This window comes from Halichoerus grypus, chromosome 4 (assembly GCF_964656455.1).
Source record: "Halichoerus grypus chromosome 4, mHalGry1.hap1.1, whole genome shotgun sequence".
In the NCBI taxonomy this organism is placed as follows: domain Eukaryota; kingdom Metazoa; phylum Chordata; class Mammalia; order Carnivora; family Phocidae; genus Halichoerus; species Halichoerus grypus.
This window is the reverse complement of record NC_135715.1, coordinates 175,562,000-175,581,626: the sequence shown is the minus strand read 5'-3', so window position 1 is coordinate 175,581,626 and position 19,627 is coordinate 175,562,000. Positions and strand designations below refer to the sequence as shown.

The 19,627-nt window shown below is 58.5% G+C and overlaps 1 protein-coding gene across 2 annotated transcripts; it reads right to left on the bottom strand.

The window, feature by feature from the left end:
- Nucleotides 1-5,999: 5,999 nt before the first annotated feature.
- On the bottom strand, nucleotides 6,000-18,580 carry WNT10A (Wnt family member 10A). Of its 2 annotated transcripts, none has more exons than XM_078071341.1 (4): nucleotides 17,970-18,580; nucleotides 16,675-16,937; nucleotides 9,798-9,974; nucleotides 6,000-7,135 (listed from the first exon to the last, which is right to left on the bottom strand). In XM_078071341.1, exons 1-4 carry the CDS (start codon nucleotides 18,080-18,082, stop codon nucleotides 6,576-6,578), a joined length of 1,113 nt encoding a protein of 370 aa, XP_077927467.1. In that variant the 5' UTR covers nucleotides 18,083-18,580; the 3' UTR covers nucleotides 6,000-6,575. The 2 variants fall into 2 exon arrangements, with proteins under 2 accessions (XP_077927467.1, XP_035938944.1); XM_036083051.2 differs by having other exon boundaries at nucleotides 9,595-9,974; nucleotides 17,970-18,575.
- Nucleotides 18,581-19,627: the final 1,047 nt, after the last annotated feature.

Below are 19,627 nucleotides of genomic sequence, written 5' to 3'. Positions count from 1 at the left end.
TCCTAGTTTTAGAAGGGCTCTTTCTTAAATTTATTATATTCCAATGATATAATTCAAACTTCACACTTTGGGCCAAAAATATTCTGATATGGAATTATTATTGTGCCCAAGTAATACATGTTCATTATAAACTAATGAAAAATGTAGATAAAAAGAGAGAACAAGTTTTAAACCACCTACAATCCCATCATCCCAAACTAATTTCCGTTAACAATTTGCTGCTTATTTTAGACTTTTAAAATGCAATCACATCTCTAAATTTTTATTGCACTAAAGGAGGGATCCTGCCTTATGCTATTTTGTATCTTGCACACACACACCCCATATAGAGCAAACACTGGCTCAGTCACTAAATATGCTTCAACCACCTCATTTTTAAGGACGCTGCGAAGAATGCCATTGAGCAGATGGACGATGATTTATATAATCATGTTCCTATTTGCGGACTTTTACACTGGGCGCAGAGAGATCGCGCCGCAGAACTTGCTCACGAAGCACGGACGACTAGAGAAGATGACAAGTTGGGGGACAGCTAGGTCACCGAACAAGGTTTTAAGTACACAGGCACCGAGGAAAGGTCATCGAGGCCACGGCCGGCGGAAAGCAAAGGGCCGAAGGAGTCAGGTTGTGCCCCAGGACAAGGCGCGCCGAATGAGTGGACTCCGAAACCCACGGAAACGAAGCGAGACCCCAGGCCCGCGGCGGTGGCTGCGGTTAGCCGTGGCTGCTGACGGCGGTCCATGCCCCAAAGCTGGTGCATCGCCGTTCCTCACCAACAGAGGGCGCTGGGCCCCCAGCGGTTCCCAGTGGGCGCGTCCCAGCTGCCCGCCAGATGTGGGCAGCTGGACCGCGGGAGACGCGAGCTCTACTCCAGCCCCTGCAGGCCCGCAGGCAGGGGGAGAGCGAAGATGGGATACAGGGGCAAGGGTGATGGCAGAATACCCCATCGCTGCTCGGAAGGGTCCCAGATTGCCTTCCCTTGTGGGGCAGAAGTGGTGGGGGGGAGCTTCCCGCCCAGAGGGGGAACCGTTTTCTGATTCCCAGAAAAGTGCGGTACGGGCTGGCAGCCACCCTGGGGCTGGCTCAGCAAGACAGAGCCAGGTCCACTGGGTGGGGCTCCGGGCCAGGGGAGACCCACGCGACTGTCTGCGGCGGACAAGAGAGCCGGCCTTGAGGGCTTTGAGCTTCTTGAGTATCCAGCCCTCAAGTCCAGACGCTCCAACACACACACACACACACACACACACCCCACAAACAACCTTCCTGCGCTCTTTCTGCCCTGGGTGCGGTGTGCATTCAAGAAGAAAGCAGCTGAGGCACAGCAGGACGGAGCACTGAGTAGACCCCTCCTCCCCATATTGTCTGGAGCGGAGAAGAGTTGGGCTAGAGGGCGGCAGTCCGAAGTTCCAATTAAGGATCCTGGGCTAGGGACAACCCCAGGGACCCCGCCCCCTTGGCCTGCCTTCTGTCCCCACCCCGGCCGCTTCCCTGACTCCGGAGTAATCAGCTGCTGCGCGCGGCTGTAATTGACGGTGCAGGCCCTGTCTGGCAGAGAGCCGGCGGGCGGCGCAGGGGCGGGCGAGGGGCTTAATTGCAGGGCTTCGGGTCGCAGTCTGGGCTGCAGCTCCGCTTGGGGGGAAAGGGACAGACACTAAGCTCGGAGAGCCTGGCCTCAGAGGAAGCTAAAAGACCTCCGAGTCGGTAGTCGGGGATTCCTACCCCGGAAACTGGGGGTTGAGGGGCTTGAACCCTAGCGAGGGTGCGGGGGGAGGCGTGAGACGTCTCCGGAGAGCTAGGAGGAGGGGGGGCAGATTCCAAACTCCCCACCCCAACCCCAAGGAGCCCTGGTTCATCTTGTCCGAGACTCCTCCCTCGTTCTGACCCTCCCTCCACCACCACCCCCCGCTCCCCTTTCTGCCGCCCCCGTCACCCCCCTTCTCGTATCCCCAGGGCGCTCCCACCCTGGGGAAGAATGTGCCCTCCTAGCGCACCCTTGCCATGGTAACGGCACACCCCCACCCCCGCGCACCGCAGCGGCCGGGCCTGGCCCGCAGGGCTGCGAGAAAAGGGGGAGTGGGCGCCTCCCAGCCGGGTGGACACACCTCGACTGCCCTGGTTGCCACAGTAACCGGGGGCGTTTCGAAGTGCGCAGCCGCAAAGTGGCACCGGGCGCTCCTCTTGATCCTTCACCCCTCTAATCCACCAGCAGAGGACCCTGGCTCCTAGGAGAGACTGCAGCCCACCCTCCTCCACCCCCGCGCAACTTCAAGGACAAAGTCCAGAGAGGAATCATGGGGCGTTCCAGCTTCCACGCACCGCAAGCCTAGAGGACAAAGGCGGCCGGAGGACCCAGAGAGCCTGAAACCTGAAAAGGGATCCTCCTGTCCCCAGCCCGCCCCCCTCCCCCAGCAGAGCCTGAGGGGGGCGCTGGCAGCAGGAAGCTGGGAAGGGCCCCGGAGGCGCACAGGCCCCATAGTGGAGCGGTGATTACAGGGACCTGTCCCTCCCGCCCCCGGCTCCCACTCTCATTAAGTCATTTTTTCCCCTGTTGGAAAGTCCCCGTGCCTTGAGCGCAGGGGTTGGGGCGACCGCAGGCAGCTGCCGGCAACCACATGAGAAGGGGGGTGGGAGGGGAGGAGGGGGCCCGCGACTAGGGCCTGGACAAACTCCAACGTGGAAGGCCCCCTGCCGGGGGCTAGTTGGGGGCGCGTTAATTTGGGAAGAGGAGGGCCTGGATGCCGCTGACCTTGCTTCTCACTCACCAGGGTCCTCCTCCAGCTGCCAGGGCCCCTACCTTTGCCTCTCTCCTCTTTTTTCAGCCCTGCGACCTTGGGTGACTGACAAGCAGGATGCCTGGGTTCCAATCCCCACGCCAGTCTGGCTGCCTCTCCCTGACCCTTAACCTTACCGCTGTCTGCTGATGTGTCCACCACCCTCATTCTCTGTTAGTTCTCTCCCTCCCTCCTGTTGGGGCCATCCAGGCTCCATGAGACCATACTATTTTTTCCTTCTGCAAGGAAGTGACCCAGGGTCCATCAAGGTGAAAGGTGTTGAGGACTAGGACTGTTCCCTCCCGCTCTGATCTATGTCTCACCATGTTCTTATTCCCAAATTGCAACCCTGGCCCTCCCCAAGCAACTTGGCAAGTTCTTCTTCCCATCTACCACCACCACCCCCTATTTCCAATCAGCACATTGATTTCCTGCCACACCCTTCAGCCAGTATGCCTAAGCCCGGTGCCCCTTGGCCTTATTTTCCTGCCCTTCATCACCTCCACATGTCCCTTTAGGGCCCTTGCCAAATCCCACATTTTCCCCTTTTCAGTTGTGGGGTCCAGCTTTGATCTTCAGACTCTAGTCAGCTTCTGGCCCAGAGAGAAGATGTGGATCAGGCAACACCTTGTTTGTTCCTTTCCCAACTTTCCCTCTCCTCCCTTATAGGTCAGGCCAGCATATATCAGCTCACCAGGATTTGACTGGAACATGTCCCTCCCCCACAACGTGGTGTCCAGCCCCTGCCCCACCCCACCACCCACCCCTCCCTCTGGAGGCAGCATGTTCTGCGGTATTCCTGCTCTTACCTCCTTATCCCAACCCTGATCCTGTATCTCTCCTCTTCAGCCTCTCCTCCCTCAGCTCTGTCCTCCTTCAGCCTGGAAGGCACAGGAGGGTGACAGCAAAGCTAATGCTGTAGTGGACACTGCTGGGGTGGGAGTGGCCCCCCAAGGCCTTCATTTCTCTCCCCCCCCCATATACACACCTCTTCTCTCCTTCTCCCTGGGATGGGAGGGAGCAAGGGGGCGGGGAACCCAGCCCCCACAGCCCTCTCCTGGGTGAACAAGAGGAAAGGAATGAGGCAGGTGTGTCTGACTGTTCCTGCTTACCCCTCCTCCCCGGGGGACTCTCACCCGCCTGCCTGTGGGGCTGTCTTTTGGGGGTTGGGGAGAGAAACCCTGTCCTCCTCAGAAGCAGACGAGCTGAGCATGTGGAAGGCCCTGCTGTCTTAGGCATGTCCAGGAGCTGCTGGGAGGCAGGCAGCTGGAGGGAAGGAAGCTGAAGGCAAGCTAGTGGGGGCAAATCTCCCAACTGGTGGGCCTACAGGGGTACATCATCATGAGAGCCTCCTTTCCTTCTCGTCCCTACCCAGAGGGCTAGGGAAATATGGGGATTTGTGTAGGCTGGCAACTGGGAAAAGGAACAAGACTTCATCCACATCTGGTTCATCGAGAAGGATGCCATTCTGGGTAAACTGAGGTAGGCAGCAGGATCCTCAACTGTGAGCAGCAGGAGGTCTGGAGGAAGTAGGTGAGGTGTTCTTTCTCTGAGATCCTGACCCTACCTCCATCTCCACCACCCTCCTTGAGGGTCTATTCCAGAAAAACATCCTATCTGAGAGCCAAGGAGAGTGCAACACTGGATCCAGACTGCCAGCCAGCAGTGTTCTTATGGGGGTAGGGAGAAGGAGGCTTGCTGACCTGCCCAAGGGCACCCTGAGCTGGGGATCTGGGGACAGGAGAGGCGTAGGAAAGATGTCGCTCCACCTTTGGCCTTACCTACATACCTACCTCCCCTGCATGGACTCAGAGAGACCAGAATCCAGACAGTGAGTCTCCTGGCCCTCCCCCACCACCCTCCTCTTGGCCGCACCTCCTAGCCCCACCTGCTCCCCGGGGCGCTGGGCTGGCTGGGTTGAGCTGGGTCTTGCCCAGGATTACTCCTCTCAGAGTGCCTGTCTCTGCCGAAGGGTGCTGCTGGGCACCGCCACCCGTCCTGGCTTGTGGCCGAAGGCTCAGGCACGAGGTGGACAGCTAGAGCTCTGGCATCAAGAGCTCCTGATCCAGCTTCTTGTCAACATCCCCAAGGCCTCCGTCCAGTCAGGCCCCGTCTCTGGTTCGGAAGTTGGCTGTAATTTCTTAACTGGCCCCCTCCTGTCAATTTGTCTCCTCTTCATTCATTTCCCTGTACAGCAATCCATGTGGAAATCAGACCATGACACTCACCTGCTTAAGACTCTCTGAAGTTTCTCATTCGTCTTAAAAACCCCAACTGCTTACATTGGCCCCGAGGGGCATGTGGTATGACTCTTGCCTGCCCTCTGAGCTCCTCTCCTGCTAACCGGCTCTTTGATTCCTTCACTCCAATCACACTGGCCTCTTCGCTGCTCCTCCTGAGGACATCTTTCTCACCACTGAGCTTTTGCATTCGCATGGTCTCTGCCTGGAAAGCCCTTACCCTCAATCTGTGCATGGCTGTCCCCATTGTACCAGTCTCAGCATGAGGAACACAACTCAGAGAGGCCTTCCCAGACCAATGGCTTTATCTAAAGGGGCCACACTCTTACCTACGTGTCTATCAATAAATGAATGGATAAAAAAAGCTATGGGCTGTGTGTGTGTATACGCACAAACACATATACATGCACACTATGGAATATTACGCAACCGTAACAAAAGATGAGATCTTGCCATTTGCAACCACATGGATGGACCTCGAGGGGATTACATGAAGTGAAATAAGTCAGACTGGGAAAGACAAATACCAGAGGAGTTCGCTCATATGTGGAATCTAAAAAAACGAAACAAATGAATAAACAGACAAAAAGCAGAATCGGAACTATAAATACAGAGAACAAGCGGATGGTTGCCTGAGGGGGTGCGGGGATAGACAAACGGGTGAAGGGGAGTGGGAGATACAGCCTTCCAGTTACGGAATGAATTAGTCACAGGAACACAAGGCACAGCATAGGGAATAGAATCACTGGTGTAATAGCATCCGATGGTGACAGATGGCGGCTACACTTGTGAGCAGAGCGTAACGTATAGACTTGTCCCATCACTATGTTGTACACCTGCAACTAATGTACATTGTGTGTCAACTGTACTCACAAAGTTTTTTTTTAATGCAAACAAAAAATAAAGGGGCCCCACTCCCCACAAATCACTCTACATCCAGCACCGAGCTTTATTTTCTTCATGGCACAGAGCATTGTCTGAGATGAGCTTGTTGGTGTATTTACTTGTTTATTGTCCATCTCCCCCAACCAGAATGTAAACTCCAAGAGGGCAGGTGCTGTGTCTCTCTCATTCACATCTGTATCCCCAGCACCCCTCATCCCCTGCAGAGTGCCAGGCCACAAAGAGTGCAAAATAAATATTTGTTAAATGAATGCTGAGGGACAGAGGCCCTTGGGGGAGGGCAGCTGAGGCCTCTACAGAATCCCTTCAGCTCAATTATGTCCATTTCTTCTTTTCTAATCATCCTCCCCCCCTGCCCATCGGCTTCCATTCATTCTCTCTCCCGGGGCAGAGGTGAAGGCAGGAAAGGAGAGAGGCCCAGAGGCTGCCTGGCTGACACTCGCCCGCCCTCGCCCTCGGGTGTGGGGCACTCCCCAGCCCAGCTGAGCTGTCCGAGCCGGGGGCAAGGAGAGGGGAGGCGAATGGGTCCTTGGAGCCCACCGAAGTGGGCGGGGGGGAGGGTGGTCCAGGCAGGACTGGCCCTTCCCCTGATTGCAGATCTGACCCTCGAAGCCGGGAGGTTCCTATCGGATCAGATGGTCCGAGCTCCTGTCCCAGGAGCCTAGGCGACGCGGCCGGGGGGCCAGGCTGAGAGGGCCAGGCTCCGGGAGGGGCGCCTTCGGCTCACTTGCAGACGCTGACCCACTCGGTGATGCGGCACTCCTCGCAGACGACGAAGCAGCACCAGTGGAAGCGGCAGTGGCAGCGCTCGCTGCGCGTCTGCCGCAGGATGTTGTGGCCGCGGCCGCAGCACATGCTGCCGCAGCCGTCGGGGCCCGCGCTGCTCTTGTTGCACAGGCGGCCCACGGTGCCCGCCGAGTCCAGGCGCGGCTCGCGCTCGCAGAAGTCGGGCGACTTCTCGAAGTAGACCAGGTCGGCGGGGCTGGCGCGGCGCCGCGGCCCCGGCACGCCCGGGGCTGGCGAGGGGGCCCCCGCGGGGCCGGGCTCCAGCTGGCCGCCGTTGCGGTTGTGCGGCCGGATGAGCGTGGCGCGGTGGAAGCGGCTGCGCAGCAGCGCCCCCACGGCGCGGAACTCCGGCGTCACCTGCCAGCACGTCTTGAGCTGGCAGCTGCCTGACGTGCCGTGGCACTTGCACTTCCGCCGCATGTTCTCCATCACCGCCTGCAGAGGGAGGCACGGCGAGGGGTGACGCCCGCGGCCAGCCCCACGGCCCTCCTCCCAGCGCAGACACTGGCCTTCGAGAATCTCGGAGACTTCTGAAACCGACTCCCATGGAACAGAGGCAAAAGCCGAGGCCCGAAGCAGGGGCGGGGGGGGGGGGGCAAGAGGACAAGGGGGGCCAGGGTAGGGTTGGGGGGCGCACAGCTCCTGAGCCTGGCAGTCTGGAGAAGGACTCCTCCCGCTCTTCTGCTGCTCTCCCATCCGCCTCCCACCAGGCCAGGTCCTGGGGGAATTCCCTCCTTTCCTCCCCTCCTCTCCTTTCCCAGCAGCTGCAGGGGGGCCCTTGGGGCTGGAGGCTGTTGCTTCCTGAGGGGGGATCCCAGATCCTCAGGGAAATTCCCTCTCCTTCCATCCCTCAGGTGGGGGCCAGGAGCAGGGGGGTGCTGGCCCCACTATATCCCCTCCCCAAAGCCTCTGGCCTCAATCCAGGCGTGAGTGGGGGCTGCGGGGAGTCTGAGAAAGCCCCTTTCCTCCTCTGGGCCCTGCAGCCCTCTGCAGGGAGCCTAAGGAGGGGACAGAAACTGGGGAGACTTCTCTTTCCCCCACTATAGTGGCTGGGGCTTATTCTGCCCAATGCTGAATGCCACGGTTCCTCCTAGGGAATAGTGAGCACCAACAGGGGCCAAAGGCTCTACCTGAATACGGAATGGGAACAGTCCCAGAGAACCAGACCCTCTGCCCAATGAAAGTGAGGAGAAGTCCCCAAACCTCCAAGGGAGGTAGTTACAGGAATACAACCTACCCACCCCCTGCCCAGCTCTCAACCTGCTCTAGAATCTCCTCCCAAAGAATCCCTTGACATTATCCTCACACGAGAAAACAGAAGCAGTTGGCCACGTCTTCCTTTCCCCAACTCCATTCCAGAACACACCCGCAGACGGGAGAGCAGTGATGTGGGGCCTTCTAACCTGAGACCCTGCCCTCTGAGTCTTAAAGGGCTCCTCAGCTTGTAGGGGCAGCCTGTGTTGTCGGCACCACAGAGGAACCAGCCCAAGGCCTCCCCTGGCCAAAAGCTCCAGAACATTTTCTTCCCACCGGCAGCAGCCATTAATTAACCAGTTTAACAAGGAGGAGGAGGCACTGTTTGGTATGGGCTGGGATAGTATGGAAGCTTGGGAAAAGAGCCGCATGAACAGGGCAGGGCTGGGTGGAAGCTGGATGTGACCTGAGGGTGGATATGCCTCAGTTTACTTCACCTCTAAGTCAGGATGGGAAGAGCTGAATCAGCTCCGAGTCTCTCTGGAAGGAGAAGGTGAACCGCCTGGGTTGAGAGGCCAGGAGCAAGGGGAATGAGGAAGAGCAGGTGCCAGCCAGAGCGAGGGGAAGGCAGAAACAAGGCCTGAAGGCAGGCCAGGCAGAGCAGAGAGAAGGGACGGGGGCTGAACAGCCAGGAAAGGAGGGTGCGGAGCTCCCACGCGGGCTAAGGAGGCCTCTTAGTGGTGGCGGTCATAGAGTGCAGATAAGGCCGCAGAGGGAAAGAGCCCAGGCCCAGTGCTCAGCTGCCTGGTGACGAACCCTGAGGAAGACTCTACCACTTCCTCACTGGCTGCACCACCTTGGGCAAGCTTCTCCATCTCCCTGTACCTCAGTTTCCGTATCTGAACATGAGGCTAATACTAGGACCCTCGTAGCTAGTTGTAAGGATTAAATAGGCCACTGTGCACGAAGGTCCTCCAGGCGGTGCCTAACAAATAGGAAGGACTCCGTAAATGCAGGCGATTATTCATTATTCCTTTCCTTTCCTTCCTTCCTTTCTTTTTCTTCTTCTTCTTCTTTTTTTTTTTAATGAATGACCTTTGAGGTAGTATGAACAGTCAAAGGTAGGGAGAAAAAGGAGAAAGGCAACCATGCAACCACCACACAGGGCCACGGTGGCCCCCCAGGAACCTCCCCTTGCAGGAACCCCTCATTCTGCACAAAAAGGCTGGGAGAGGAGGTAGAGGATCACAGCATAGGATAGCACAGAATCATGGAACATTAGAGCTGGGCCGGGGCGGGGGGACTCGGGGATTGGGTGATCCAGTTCCACTTTCCTGCTTTATAGGGGAGGCGACAGAGTGGCAGAGCAGGGCCAAGGCCCGGGAGGCCCTGACTGCAGCCCAGTGCCCCCTCCACTGCTCACCGCCAAATAATGAGAGGAGCAGGCTGCTCAGCAGAGCGGGAGTTGATCCAGGGCAGGGCCCCAGGGGGTTCATCCCTGCATCCCCAGCCTAGCCCAGTGCCCAGCACACAGTAGGTATCCAATGCATGTCTGATGACTGGATTAGGCAGGGGCAATGAGGAAGTTGCTGAGCTAGGGCAAGTGGTGTGGTCCCCAGAGGAGAGGTAGGCCTGGTGGGGGAGGGGAGGAGCCCTAGGCAGAGGGATTTGGAGCAGGCCCAGGCGGGTGGGGCTCTCACCTGCCTCCCAACTCGGTTGTTGTGGAGCCTCATGCGTGCGTGGATGTCTCTGTGAGGCTCCCGGGAGTCCAGAAAGTCCTTAGAGAAGCGCTCCCCGAAGCCCACGTCGGGGCTACAGCCGCCCCACTCCCAGGAGTCCTGCAGGCCCGGGCTGGCAGGGGGCAGGGCTGGGTGTTCCGGGACCCCGTGGCTCAGGCCCTTACCGCGCTGCAGCGCGTCCAGCTGCAGGCGGTGCAGCTTCCGGCGGAAGGCCTCCTCGTCCCCGCGCCGGGAGGCGTCGCAACCGCACGCCCTCAGTTTGCCCAGGGCGCAAGCATTGGACACGGCGTGCACCACCCCGGCAGCCGCGATGGCGTAGGCGAAAGCGCTCTCTCGAAAACCTGAGGGTGGAGATCCAGGAAACAGGCTCTGGGGGGCCTCGACGTCTCATCCCTCCGCTCTCCCTGCCCACGCTTCTTACCATAAGAGGGAGAAACCGAGGCCCAGTGTTGGGGGAAGGTCTGGTACAAGGACACAGACTCAAAGACGGGCAGAAATCACCCCTAGAAGTTCGGGGTGCAGGGTGGAGTGGGGGAGGGAGGGTTACATCACCCTTAGCAAGCTCAGAATTCGTGTCTACCTCTCTCCTGTTGGACAGAAAGTATCCGGTAAACATTCTTTTGAAGATCAGGGACTTAATCTATTACCTCTCATGTGATGTTTGCAATTTAAAAATAAGCCTGCAGAAAGAAGGCAAAATTTAACCTAAAAAAATAAATCATTCGTGATGGACTTCCAGGCTCTAGGAGATGCTAATGGGCAGAAGGGCAAGTAAGAGGAGATGGGGTCCTCCTAAAGCTGCCGGCCCCAAGGTTGCCTGCCGGCTGCCATCCCTTCAGCCCACTACAGAGCACTCTCTGATGGCAGTGGGTCTAGGTCAGCTGAAGGGGTTGTTGGAGGAATGCTGGAAGTCAGCCCAGTGCCCTGCTGTTGAAAGTTGAGAGGGAAAGGTAAACTAAGGCAGACACCTTCCTTGAGATGCTCAGGGGGGCACAAAGACCCTGATGAACCACTCTCAGGGGCCCAGGACTTGTCTACACTACTTTTCTCCTCAGTGTTTCCCAGCCTGAGCCATCCTTTGGGAAGGCCCTGGTAGGTCTGGGCCTCCCTGGCAGAGGGAGGTCTGCTTGCAGAGGAGGCTCTAGCTCCTGGACCCACAAGTGGCTTATTCTGCATCTGACAAGGGACCAGCTAGTAGCATTTTCTGGTACAAGTCTCTGACCAGCCTCTGAAACCGAGAGAGTGTGGGCAGTGGGAGAAGAAGCCAGGAGCAATCATAACCTGCACATGAAGAGGAGAACTCACCTGTGCCGTAGGCACCTGTTGGGGGAAGCCCAGACCCTGGCAAGAGACTGAAGGCTTGCAGGAGACCAGAGATTCAGAGGAAAAAACTCTGGGTCCTTCCACCCTAGCATCAAAGACTGGAAGGATGTGCTCTGGGAGTTCCCACAGACCTCAGAGAGCCAACCAGGGCTGGACCCCAATCTTACACCCCCCATGTTCACCCTCTGCATCACAGGGTCCTGTCCCCCTGTCCTTACCTAGCCACACACCCCCCCCCAAAAAAAGACAAGTTGTGCAGTAGTTAAAAGTATGAACTCTGGAGCCAAATTGTCTGGGTTCAAATCTTAGCTCTTCCACTTACTAACTGTTAATAGCGACATGATCTTGGCCAAGTGACTTGACCTCTGTGCCTCAGTTTTCTCATCTGTAAAACAAGATTGTTATTATCTGCTTCACTGTTGTCCCAAAAATTGAATTAGTTAGTAAATTTCAAATACTTAGAAGAGTGCCTTACTCGTAGTAAGTACTGCACAAACATTAGCTATTTTTGAGAAGTTCTTCATGTTGTCTCATTCCACTCACTAGAGTTGCAGTTTCAGGCCATTGGTTCTTGTTTCCTCCAATCAGGGACAGAGCCCAGCAGCTCATGACCCACTTTAGGATAAATCACATGGGCCACCAGAAGCCCGAGAAGCAGGACATCCCTCTCTATCTTCTCTCTCCAGCTTGTGGCATCTCAGGACCTTTTCTGTAAGGAGCCCAGCTATTAGCAGACAGGAGGGGATGAGGATTGGGTGGGAGCCTTTTAAGGGGCTGTTGGGAATTGGTGGGAGTTGCAGAGGAGTAGACACTGACATGGGAGTGGGGCCCAAGGGAAAGGAGGGCAGACCAAGTCCCTAGGGAGCGTACCCTGTGTTTATCCCCTGCCTTTTAGCTGTGGAACTCTCAGCACTCCCCCTATTGCTAGGGGGCTCATCAGCCCACTGCTAGGACAAATGGCAATACTCAGACCTTCAGAAGCAGCCCAGGCCTCAGAAATCGTCCCCCCCAACACACACACACACACACACACACACACACACACACACACACAGTGCAAAAGGGAGATGCCCAAGGTCACAGGGTTATGCAGCAGACCCAGACCCAGCTCCCTCAGCTCCCAGGCCTGGTAACTTCCTGCTAAAGGACATTCGGCTCTAGAGAAGACATGTTCCTGAGTAAGAAACCCAGGTCATCCAGGTCCCAGTTCCTATGGCCCTAACTACGCATGCCACCAAGAAAGAGCAAGAGCCTGGTCCAGGGGGATGTGCTGGGCCAATCACCATCTTCCAGGCTCTGTTACATTCAGAGGCAGGCCCAGAGGAGTCTGAAAAAATGTAGTTCACAATCTACAGAGAACACCCCTACCTACCCCAGGCAGCTAAAGACACCATGCCAGGGCCTCTGGCCACTGTCACAGCCACGTGTAGGGGCGGCCAGGCAGGGCTTGTGTGACCACCCTCTGCTCCTAGCATCCAGGATTCAGAGAAGTCCAGCCTCCTGGGTCTGCCCCCAGCTCCCACTCAGGGCCCCAGTTTCGGTCCTGGCCCCGTCTGTCTGGGGCAGACACGGCGCTGTGCCATCTGACCAGCTGGAGGGGGAAAGGGGTGGGGCCATGGCCAGCTGGGCTGCCTGGAGCATGGGGGGGGGGGGCTTGTTAAGACGCACAATTAGCCGTCCTGCCTTTGATCTGGGACAGGGACTGCCAGCATCTAAGTGGAGTCAGCTGCTGCTCCAGGCCAGTGGCCAGGATGGGGCTGGGGGAGGAGGTTTGGAGGGCAGGGGAGCTTGGGGGAGAGGGGATTCAGGAGCCAGTGGGAACCAGGAGGGGTCGGAGAAGCTTGAGCCCCGCCTGTCTGAGTCAAAGAGGGAGGCAAGGGGAGAGATCTGGTCTCCATCCCCTCCATGCAAATAATCTGTGCACGCTCCGGTGCCTGGGCTGAGAGAGAGAGAGAGAAAGAGAGAGAGAGAGAGTTGTGTGCATGTGGGAACACTTAGGGGGAACACTGAATGTGGCTACACGTTTGCACAAACAGAGGTAGGTGTTTGTCTGTGTGTGTATACGTGTCAGTTTCATTTCTTAGACTACTCCTCCGTTGTACCGCTCACCTCTGGACACACGGTGGGAGACCCTGGTGGCCTGGTAGCTTAGGGAGGCAGTATGGCAGGGGGTTGAGGGCGATCTCTAAAGTCAGCTAGGCTGCATTTGAGTTTTGGCTCTATAGCTCCCTTAGAAGCTGTGTGACCAATGGCAAGTTACCCAACCTCTCATTGCTTCACTTGTAAAATGAGGATACTAATAGGACCCATTGCGTCGGGATTGTTTGAGAATCTTAAAGTACAGATAAAGTGCTTTAGAACAGTGCCAGGCAAACAGCAAGTACTTAATATGTATTAGCTAATTTATCGGGGGCTATTTGAATAATGGAACTTTAGGAGATCCTGGGATATGATTGCCTGAGCCTCTGTCTCCCTATCTGCGTGCTACCACCCACCCCAAGCCTGGAGGCCTAGGCATAGAACCAATGCTCCTCAAGGGTGACCGTAAAAGGGAGGTGGGAGAAGAAAGAGCCAGGCCCTTGGAAAACAGAAGCTGGACTCTCAAACTGTGGGCTTCCATTGGGCTGAGAGCCTGGCTGGGCTGCAGGGCCTCATGCCCCCTCTTTCCATCCATTCCAGATGGGTCTAGGCCTTGGGAGAGGGCAGTAATAACCTGTGTGGGCGCTCCTAGGACCTGCTGCTTGAATCTCCTACATTTGCCTCCACCAGCCTCTCCCTGGCCCCTCATCCCTTTCCACTCCATTGCCCCTGCATCCGGAGTGAAGACATGGACGGGTGCTCTAGTTCTCACAACGAGGGGTTCCCCTCTAGATGGGCTGCCCAGCAGGTACCAATTGTCTGGGTCCTCAGAACAAAAAGCTGGGGATATCATTGCCCTGGCCCTTAGGTAAGAGCAGCCCCTGGGTTGGGGACCTTCCCACAGCTTTTTTTTTTTTTTTTTCTAACCCCTGAGAGGCCTCTCTCCCTGTCCCCTACCCACCCAGGTTCTAGCACCCTGTCATGTCGTCTCCCGGACTGGATAAAGCCCTATTATATGCCCTGTCTTCCCAAGTTTGTCCACTCCAGGTGTTCAAGCACCCTTCCCTCCTACACTGGAAACTCATCCCTTCACCCAATCCATTTCAGGGGAGATGGCAGGACAATCAGATGGCAGTAACAGCATTAAGGTGGAAGGCCCCAGGGACCACCACCTCCCAGCAGTCTCTGAATTTTAGACATGGCAGAACGCACCTTTAAGAGAACCCCAATGGGTTGGAAGAGGGGTCAGCACCCTGTATTCCACTTGGGGGAAACGGGTCACCTGACCCCACATGGGACAATTCACAACTTGAAAAGAAGGGAGACTGGGGGGATGGACCCAGTCCAGGGACTGGCTGCCACCAAGAGTGGCCCCGTAGAATTCAAATTTAGCTAGTCCTTGAGGTGATGGGCCAAGGGAGATAACCCCACAGGAGGGTGAAGCGTGAACCCAGATATGGAGTGAGGGAAGGGTTGTAATGGTGGCCCATGGAGGGAGAAAGTGGCCAATTCTTCCAGAGGCCCAGAGGCCCCTCCGAGGAGGGAGAGGTAGAAAATGGGGTGTCGCAATGCGGGAGGAGAAGCCACCTAGGTAGGACAGTGTTCCAAGGCCAAAGGAAGGAGCCCAGCCCCCCTGCCAGAGCCCAGGAGCGGCTGTCCCGCCCCTTCCCCCCCCCCCCCCGAGCTGGGCACCGCCCCGCCCTGGCTAGCCCCGGCAAGTCTCCCCCCTCCACCCCTAACCTTCCCCCGCCACTGGTCCCCCGAGCTCACCTCCCGCTTATTAAACTGCAGGTGAACCCGGGAGCGCCTGGCGCCGCGCCAACCCCGCGCGCTTCCACCTCTCCGAACTCACCCCTGAGCTTCAAAGACCCCACGTCCTCCACCGGGCCACACGGGCCTCACGCGGGCGAAGTAATCAGGACGCGTGGGTTCACTCCCTATAGAGGGGACAGGAGGCCCAGAGGGGAAGAGGGGACACCGTGGCCGGGAAGAGGGATGAAGAGCTTGCCTTGCCTTGCCTCACCCGAAGCGGCAGGGGTGAGAACCTCAGCGCCTGTCAACCCCCCGCGAGCAGAACCCAAAGCAAGGGCTCCGGCGCCCTCACCGCGGGGGCCCCGAGCGCTGGAGGGAACCCGGGGCGTCGGGGAGCGCACGGGTCACCTAGAAACCCGGAGTGGGAGCGGGCGCGCGGCGGCGGCGAGCTCCGGCCCGGCCCGGCCAGGGCTGGAGAGAGGCACAGGCCCGTCCCGTGGCGCGGGCGAGCGCGGGCGGCCGGGGCGGGGCGGGGCGGGGCGCCCGGCCGGGGTCCCCCGCAGCCGCCGTCTGCCGGCCGGCGGGGCTCGGGCGCGGCGGGGCGGGCGGGGCGGGAGCGCGGGGCTGGGGCGGGGTGGCGGGGGACGCCCCTTGGAGAGCCGCGCGGCTCGGGCCGGGAGCCGTCTGCCGCGGCCCGCGGGGATTAGTTCGCGGCTGCATGCCGCCACACGCGTCGGGCTGGGCTCGGCCGGGTAGAAACAGCGCCCGGGGCGCGCGGGGGAGGGAGGCGGGAGGGTGCGCGGGGGCGGGGCGGGCGGCGTGGGGCTGGGCTGGGGGAGGCTGCGATGGCCCCTGACTTGGGGGCCCTTGGGGATGCAAGGAGGGGTCCTGGTGAAAAGGGAAAGTCCCCGGCTGGCCGAGTTCTTTCTGAAATTAGGGTACCTTAGAAATCTGACTCTTCCAGAAGCCTCTGGGCCCCAAGGCCACAAGGGTATAGGGGTACCCCTCTTCCTCCACTGTCAACTGAGAATTGGACAAGTCCCAAGGAGCCAGGTCCCCACACTGTCCCACTCAAGCAGCTGAGAGGAAAGATAGATAACCCCCATCTTCCCCAAAAGACCTGAGTCAAGGCCTAAGATCTCAGGGCCTGAGGTGGTTGTGAACAGAAAGGAGTGACAAAAGCTCCTGCCATCTCCAGCCCAAGCTACTCTAGGGGTCGTCAGGGTGGGCCCTGGGTCACCCAGAAGTCCCAGAGGGAGGACAGGGAGTGGGCTGTGGTTTCTCGGGGCTGTGAAGGGAAGAGGGATTGGCAGAGCTGTTGGGCCTGCTGGGCAGGAGGCATGCACACACCCAGTGCCTCTGATTCAGAGAAGGTTCTCGGGGGCGGCGGGAATGACACAGAGGCTGGTGGTGTACCCTGCCGGGAAGAGTATCTACAGAAGTACAGACATTTTACCTGCCCGGGCTTCCCTCACCTACACCGTTTGGCAAAAGTCCTTCACGCTGACTCTGGGCACCTTATCCTAGGCTCTCCATCCTAAATGCTGTTTACTAGGTAGAGGGTAAATTGAGGAAGGTGACAGATGTGGATATTTCCTGGGCCTGAGATATATAGTGTCAATGACAGGGCAAGATAACCCAGGAGTCAATTCTCAGGCATGGAACCTACTACCCTTAGCCCACGCAGCTCAGGCTGGAGACGTGTCTGCCCCGTTTGGCCCTCGTGGACTGCCCAAGACCAGAAAGGAGCAGTATGGCTGGTAGATGGGCACCTGTGTGTGTGTGGGGGGGGTTGCCAGCTTGAGGGAGTGGGTTGGGGGTGGTTGGCTTTTGGGGTGAAGGTGTTGGATGGGTGCGCAGAAGGGCAAGGGTGAGGGGGGCAGCTACCTCTGCTGAAGATGGGACTCTCGTAGGGGATCTTGTTGCGAGTCTCCAGACTGGAGCAGTTCCAGCGCTGGTCCCGGAACTGGTGCTGGCACTCGTGGATGGCGATCTGGATGCCCTGGATGGCGGAGGCAGCCACGTCAGGGTGGCGCACACACACTTCCATCTGCCGCCTGCTCAGGCCCGGCAACGTCAGGCACACCGTGTTGGCATTGAGCACGGGCTCCGGGGGGAGGCGGAGGCCCAGAATGTCGTTGGGTGCAGACCTGCAGGCGATGGGGTGTGGGTGTGGGTGTGGGTGAGTGTTTTGGGGAGCTAGGAGGGCCCCACTTAGCAATTTACACTCTGTCCCAAAGGCCATAGTCCCTCTGTTCCAACCTCTTCTAAAGGTTAGGCCTATAGGTAGAGTCCTAAAGCATTCTCCTGTTCTTGGTCCTCTCATCATCATTTCCTCCAACACCACCTGCCCAGCTGCACACCCACACAAGTTAACGTGTAAATGCACACACATCCAAAATACCTGTGCACATAGTATTTCATAAGTACATCCTGAGGCAGAGATGCTCACATACGTAGCGTTCCCCAGGAGACCACTCCCGGCGCATGTTTCAGCAGTCCCATTCACACAGACATACTTCTGCACACATCGAGGGGCCACACAGACTCAGGAACTCTTACACACACGCGCACTTCAGACAGAGGTATACACACAGACACTCACAAGCATGTACATGTGCGCATCTTAACATATATCGATCCGTAAGCTCTCAGTCACACCCATGTGCACACACAGACTGCTGTTTACAGCATAACTAGCAGGGTTCACAAAATTACACACACACACACACACACACACACACTGAGAACCCTTCCAGCTTCAGTGTCTCAGGGACCCCACCTGAACTACTCCCTTCCAGCCCCCCACCCACGCCCCTTCCTGGGAGTGATCTCCAAGATGGAGCAAGGCAGTCTGAGCTTTCTCCTGGGGTGGGGGTGCATGCCCCCAGCCTGGCATGGACTCCAGGTTGGCACTTGTTTCCCCCACACACATACACACACCTCCTCTTCTAGTAGCCTTCACTTTCCTGGGCACTGCCTTGTCTCCCTGGCCTGCCCAGATTCTGTCACCAGTTCAGCCCCCTCCTTTGAGGGCAGTGTCTTTCATTGGGTACCAGCACTTTCCTACGACACTGTCCCTCCCTCCTTCCAGGGTCCCCTGCCCCGGCGGGAGCACCAGAGGCCCCCCGTGGCTGGGGGTCCCAGCTCTCCAGGAGGGCGGGGCATACGTGAGGGCTCACCTGGGCACGGCGGCAGCCAGCAGCAGTAGGAAGAACAGGAGCGCGCAGAGCGCGGGCCGCGGCTGGGGCCGAGGTCGGAGCCGCAGCCAGGGGCAAGGGTGGGTGCTGCCCATGGCGCGCGGGCCGTCACGGGCCAGGAGTGGGGGGCTCACAGCCCGGCGGGACCGGCGGGCCAGGGGCGACGGCGCATGATCCGCGGGGGTCGGGGCGGCTGCGACACACAGCTCCGACTCGGGTCACGGCTCCGGGAGCAGACGGCGCCCGCCTCCCCGCTCCATGGGGCAGCGCCCCCGGGCACCGCCCTCGGGGTGGGGGGGCGGGCGGGCGCACCGGGCACCTCCTGGCACAGGGGTCCAGGGAATTTCCCGAGGCCCCCCTGCGACAACTCCTGGTACCTCTCGAGGGTGGGGGGGGCCCGGAGGTGCTGCGGGCTGGGGGCGAGAGGCTGGGGTGCCGGGGAGCCCCCCAGAGCAGCGCCGCGAGCCTGCACTTCCGAGGGCGTGAGAGGCGGGCGGGTGGGGGGGGATTTGGGGGGGCGGCGCTGTCTGTGCCCGGCCCCACCGCCCAGAGAGTGAGTGACTGTCCCGGCTCGGGGAGCTCTGCCGCCTCCCCTTTCCTCCCCCCAGCCCCCGCCCGAGTGTCTCAGGGCTCTACCCCAGGTGACGTCACGACGGGGGGTGGAGGCGTGTATGGGTCCTGAGGCCACTGCGTCCGCTCAGGACTCCGGGTGGGAGCGGCGGTGGGAGGGCGGGGGAAGGAGAGGTGTTGGGGGTCTGTGCGCGCGTGCACGTGGAGCTGCCAGTGCCAGGGCGCGCTGGTTTGTGTAAGAAGCTGTGTGTCACTGGGAAGTGTGTGTGTCTGGCCGGGACACAGCTGCCGGGGAGCAGTCCTCCCCAATACACACACCTGCAGGGGCTGGAGGGGAGGGGCTGTCCCCCCTGCTTGCCTTTCCCACCTCAGGAGGGACTTCCCAGGCTTGGCTGGTGCGGCAGGTGTGGGGGGTCCTGTAAAGGGGTTTGGCAGCCTCTGGATTTTGCTCTTCTTCCCTGTGTGACCCTAAACAGGTGCCTCGTGCACACTGAGCCACCCTCTGCCCCTTTGTGAAATGAGGTTACCGAGGCCCACCTCATCTAGTCAGTGAGCCAATGAAGGTAAAAATGCTGGGACTCCAGTAAATGCTTGTTTGGGAGCAGAGCTCCTTGGGGTGACACACCCTGGGAGAGGGATTAGCGAGTCCTTTAATTCCAAAAGTGTGCTTTGGGGGTCATCTTATTTTGTCCCTTTTTATTTCACAAGAAAATAATGAGGCTCAGAGAGGGTCATGACTTACTCAAGGTCACACAGCAAATTAGTCCAAGAGCTAGAACTGAGCCCAGTTCTCTTGACCCTGAGCATGGTAGCAGTGGCCCCCACACTGAGTGTTACTTGCCTGGGCCTTTCTGCAGATGCTCCAGATCTTGCCCTGGTCCTGCTACCTGTACTTGGTCCTCTGGAAGCCACCCCAAACCAGGCTCCTAGCTCAGGCCCACTCCTCTCTGGGATTTTCCTCTTGTCCTCCCGCCCCGGCTGAACACTGAGCTCATCTCCATATGGGGTTAGTATACTAGACCCAGGGAAGGGCCTGAGAAACCAGAGGGTTGGGGAGAGAGGCGCTGTTT